The sequence below is a fragment of the Myxocyprinus asiaticus genome, chromosome 31, assembly GCF_019703515.2.
Source record: "Myxocyprinus asiaticus isolate MX2 ecotype Aquarium Trade chromosome 31, UBuf_Myxa_2, whole genome shotgun sequence".
Taxonomy (NCBI): domain Eukaryota; kingdom Metazoa; phylum Chordata; class Actinopteri; order Cypriniformes; family Catostomidae; genus Myxocyprinus; species Myxocyprinus asiaticus.
This window is the reverse complement of record NC_059374.1, coordinates 32,215,014-32,220,708: the sequence shown is the minus strand read 5'-3', so window position 1 is coordinate 32,220,708 and position 5,695 is coordinate 32,215,014. Positions and strand designations below refer to the sequence as shown.

Genomic DNA, 5,695 nt, shown 5'->3' with positions numbered 1-5,695 from the left:
ACTCATATATTCACAGTGAAAACATGCTGAGCTTGATTATTGGATGCACAATCATGTCTGTTTACATTAGTGCTTGTCACACACACACACACACACACACACAAATGTCTGAGATGTCAAACAGTGCATACAGTTGAAGTCAGAAGTTTACATACACCTTAGCCAAATACATTTAAACTCAGTTTTTCACAAGTCCTGATATTTAATCGTAGACAACATTCCCTGTCTTAGGTAATTTAGGATCACTACTTTATTTTAAGAATGTGAAATATCAGAATAATTGTAGAGAGAATGATTTATTTCAGCTTTTATTTCTTTTATCACATTTCCAGTGGGTCAGAAGTTTACATACACTTTGTTAGTATTTGGTAGCATTGCCTTTAAATTGTTTAACTTGGGATAAATGTTTTGGGTAGCCTTCCACAAGCTTCTCACAATAAGTTGCTGGATTTTTGGCCCATTCTTCCAGACAGAACTTGTGTAACTGAGTCAGGTTTGTAGGCCTCCTTGCTCGCACATGCTTTTTCAGTTCTGCCCACAAATTTTCTAACAGACTGAGGTCAGGGCTTTGAGATGGCCACTCCAATACCTTGACTTTGTTGTCCTTAAGCCATTTTGCCAAAATTTGCTTGGGGTCATTGTCCATTTGGAAGAACCATTTGTAACCGAGCTTTAACTTCCTGGCTGATGTCTTGAGATATTGCTTCATAATATCCACACAATTTTCCTTCCTCATGATGCCATCTATTTTGTGAAGTGCACCAGTCCCTCCTGCAGCAAATCACCCCCCAACATGATGCTGCCACCCCCATGCTTCACAGTTGGGATGGTGTTCTTCGGCTTGCATGCCTCACCCTTTTTCCTCCAAACATACGATGGTCATTATGGCCAAACTGTAAAAAATAAATTCATCAGACCAGAGGACATTTCTCCAAAAAGTAAGATATTTGTCCCCATGTGCACTTGCAAACTGTAGTCTGGCTATTTTATGGCAGTTTTGGAGCAGTGGCTTCTTCTTTGCTGAGCAACCTTTCAGGTTATGTCAATATAGGACTTGTTTTACTGTGGATATAGATACTTGTCTACCTGTTTCCTCCAGCATCTTCACAAGGTCCTTTGCTGTTGTTCTGTTATTGATTTGCACTTTTCACACCAAACTACGTACATCTCAAGGAGACATACTGCGTCTCCTTCCTGAGCGGTATGATGGCTGCGTTGTCACATGGGGTTTATACTTGCGTACTATTGTTTGTACAGATGAACGTGGTACCTTCGGGCATTTGGAAATTGACCCCAAGGATGAACCAGACTTGTGGAGGTCCACACTTTTTTCCCTGATGTCTTGGTTGATTTCTTCTGACCTTCCCATGACGTCAAGCAAAGAGGCACTGAGTTTGAATGTAGGTCTTAAAGTACACAATACACAGATTCACCTCCAATTCAGTACATCTCCTATCAGAAGCTAATTAGCTAATTGTCTAAGGGCTTGACATCATTTTCTGGAATTTTCCAAGCTGCTTAAAGGCACAGTTAACTTAGTGTATGGAAACTTCTGACCCACTGGAATTGTGATATAGTCAATTCAAAGAGAATCAATCTGTCTGTAAACAATTGTTGGAAAAAATTACTCATGTCATGCACAAAGTAGATGTCCTAAACGACTTGAAAACTATAGTTTGCTAATATTAAATCTGTGGAGTGGTTAAAAAATGAGTTTTAATGACTTCAACCTAAGTGTATGTAAACTTCTGACTTCAACTGTATAGGCAAACTGGACTGCTGATGTTATTTGTTCATTTGTTTTTTTACAGCTATATAAATGAAATAAATAAAACAAATACAGAACAGCAGACATAACCCATTTGTTGACATGTTTACTATATTATATATAGTATTTTTATTTTTATTTTTTAATGACAAGAAATCAAATATTAAAATAAAATAAAATAAAAATACTTGTCTACACTCTGCCCCCCTCTACTGGTTGTGAAGTGTCACATGCAAAAATAACTCACTCCAGGGGGCACTGAAGAGGAATTTAGACCCTACTCATGAAATGGTTAAATAATTTTATATCTCTGTCTGTGTACATAGAGTGATTACCCATACATGTACAGACTCTTAGAAATTCTAGCCGGGATTTCCAAAATGTCCAGGATTCTGCTAAAAATCTTGGCAGACAATCTAAACAGAAAATACAACTTCAAAAGATCCCATAACAGACACTTTGACATTGACAAAAAGCAGCATGCTCACATGAAATTATCCTGTATCAATTAATGCAAATGTGTGGATGCAAAAAAACAAAAAAAAAAAAAAAAAAAACAAACAAAAAAAAAACAAACAAACAAAACAAAAAAACATTTATTAGTTAAACAAATATGCAAATTGAGCTAAATTAAGTTCATCATCAATGACAGAGCACAGTGCTCCTTTGTGACACAGTATGTCTTCAAAAATTACAAGACAAGATGTATCTTTATAAAAACGAAAATCAGTTAACAGTTTGACATTATTATGGCAACAAATATTGATACAACATTATACTCCTATCTCTGTTCAATTTGATCTTTTCTGCTCATGTATATTGCCAGTTTGGACGTGCCCAAAATAAAATGTAACAACTGACGCTCATGCTGTCTTTTCCGAATATATTTAAAACCCAAAATAAAAATTGACACCTCGATTGTTATACCTGAAGTAGAAAGTACGCCCCCTCATTACCATCAGGGAACGGAGGTTATGCAAGTAACCAGGACGTTTCTGTTTTCACCTCACCATTTTATTTCCCACATAGATTTCAAACATATTTTTAGAATCTCGACTGTACATCATGTGCAATGTTTTGATTTACATAATGAAACAAAAATCTTATTTTCACATAACTTTTAAATGGCTCAAATGTATCAGGCCTCATAGAGGTGTGTATAACACAATACTTGCTGTTTAATATACAAAAATAAAAAGCATGGAAAAGATTTTTTTTCAGAAATGTATAATAAGATCAATTTGTTTTGTCTTACACGATGTGTGCTATATTATGCATTCTGCTCTTGACACAGATGTGCCATTTATCAGACAATTTTATGTCTGAAATGATGATTTAAAAAAGGCAAAATGTAAAACTAGCTTTAGCAAATTTAAAGTTTAAACATAAATGATAAAGTTAAAATATACAAGTTTTATCATTTAAAGCTGATTTTAGGTGTTTAGTTTTGGTCACTGATAATTGAAATTGTTACCAATTGAGATTAATGATTTTTTTTACTAAATTAATGTAGCGCTTTGCTAATGTGAATGAGAAAATAAAATGATGCCTGCATTAGTTGCACTGTTACCAGAATTACATAATAGAGTTAACATTAAATTTATCACCAAATTAATGTAATATGATATGCACAAATGGGAACACAAATGTGAAGTGTGGAGATTATAGTCATCATAGCAATAAATACTTTTTTCTCAAAGAAGTCAGAAATCTACTTAATAAATGGTGTTAGCATCTATCCAAACTACTGTAGTTCCATAAGGATTTAGTACAACAAACAAATGTTTCATCATTGCACTGTCTGAATGCCCTCGAGATGTTTCGGAAGATTTATATTTGGATTCCAACTGACACAGGAATCCAGTTATCCTTGCGGAATGAGGGTTTAAGGAAAATCTTTGTTTTTACAGCTGAGTAATTCAAAGCAGCTCACCAGATGTTGAACAGTAACAAGTATTTTTATGTTCATGCATACAGGTCTGTGATTCCAATATTATGTTGTGTTTGCAAGTGTACATGTTGTAAAGTTATATTTCCAAGATTTTACAAAAGTTGTAACAAATGTGAAATTATCATTTTCTTTTTTTATTCCCTGGATTTAAAAAAAAAAAAAAAAAAAACAAGTTTTGATTATGTCTTTCTGGTCATTTCTATTTTCAGCTTGGGCAGAACACCAAATGCAGAGTTACCATGAGTGCCATAAATGCCACTTTTTCTCAAAATATCTCCATTGTGCATCCTGAATATTTTTTCATCACTGGACTTTCAGGTATACCATACAGCAGTTGTTACTATCTTTTCTTATTTTTCACTTATATTATTGCTGTAATTGGGAACTCTGTAGTTCTTGTCATTATAGCTCTTGAACGGAGTCTGCACAGTCCAAAGTACATTGGTGTATTTAACTTGGCCTTGGCTGACATTGGTGAAACTAATGCCCTGATTCCTAACATGATGAAGACTTTTCTTTTTGAGTCACAGTACATCTCCTACAATTCTTGTTTGGCAAACATGTTTTTTGTGTTCCTCTTTAATGCTATGAAAAGTTTTATACTTGTTGTCCTGGCATATGATCGCTTCATTGCAATTTGCTTGCCACTAAGATACCATGCCATTGTTACTAATACCAGTATGTCTGTAATTTTTTCAGCAATATGGGCATTTAATGCTTTTCTGATAGCACTGACAGTGTCTTTGATCACCCGACTTTCATTCTGTAAATCCAATGTGATACAAAGTTATTTTTGTGACCATGGACCAGTGTATAGGTTGGCATGTAATGGCAATAGCATTAATATTTTCATGGGAATCCTCAACACAGTTTTATGCCTTCTAGCACCATTGATCATTATAGTCCTGTCATATCTTGGTATTTTTTTAGCTGTAAGCAGAATTACAACTTGGGAAGGGCGTTTCAAGGCCCTGAAGACCTGTGTTTCTCACCTGTTGTTAGTAGGAATGTTTTTTCTTCCCATTATCAGCACATACACAGCTGCACTCATGCTTTCTCTCTCTCCCAATACGAGAGTCATCAGCACATCTCTGGCATATGCTGTTACACCAATGCTAAATCCTATTATTTATGTTTTAAACACAGCTGAAATCAAAGACTTAATTCGAAAAGTCCTTAAAAACAGATCTGCACCACTAAGAGAGAGTATTCCAAAATGACTGCAATTTTTTTTTGTCTTTTTTTTATTATTATGAATTAAATTACATTTGAAATATTAATTATTTGTAGTATGAATGTGATAACAAATTCTCCCTAATGTTGTGTATTTTTAATGTAAGAAGGAAAATAGAGACTTTAGCTGTTAACTACAGATGAGACATGGTTCTCTGTCCAGTTGTTTGCTGAACGGCCTTTACTTCAAGTGTAAGAAGACAACTGGGGTGATAGGCATATGCAATCTTCTTTCACTTAATGCAACATAAATGCAACATTCATTCTTTCACTAATATTTTAAGCATCAGAGCTGTTCAACATATATCTTTAGTTACTGACCCCACAAAAAACAAAGTGGAGAAAGATTAAATGTTTCCAAAGACGTTTGAATAACTTTTGTGAGCAAATCAATGTCACGAGTGTATGGTTTCAAACCTGCACCACTAGAATCTTACATAAACGATTTTCACTCTAGTCCTTCACCGCCATCTAGTGGGTAAATTAAAGTATGTGGATGTTGTTTGATTATTTTTTATTTTATTTTTTCCAATATCAGTGAACCCATGACCATGTAAATTAAATAGAATAATTCCCCTATGTAATCAAAGATTACATTAGCATGTTTGTCTGAGCTCTGCTGATACAGTTCTTTTTATTGTGTCTCTGTTGTGATGCTTTTGCTGTACATTGTGTCTCCAATGTTTCTTTCCTTTGCAATAATGAATAAAATAAAACATGGACCCAAACTGACACAACCAGAG

The 5,695-nt window shown here is 34.5% G+C and overlaps 1 protein-coding gene across 1 annotated transcript; it reads left to right on the top strand.

The window, feature by feature from the left end:
* Positions 1–3,958: 3,958 nt before the first annotated feature.
* Positions 3,959–4,939, top strand: LOC127421925 (olfactory receptor 52E8-like). Its single transcript, XM_051665149.1, has one exon. The coding sequence runs from the start codon at positions 3,959–3,961 to the stop codon at positions 4,937–4,939; it is 981 nt and encodes a 326-aa protein (XP_051521109.1).
* Positions 4,940–5,695: the final 756 nt, after the last annotated feature.

Excerpts from the sequence above, each read along its gene's own strand:
- LOC127421925 (XM_051665149.1), top strand. The coding sequence starts at position 3,959 with ATGAGTGCCATAAATGCCACTTTTTCTCAAAATATCTCCATTGTGCAT.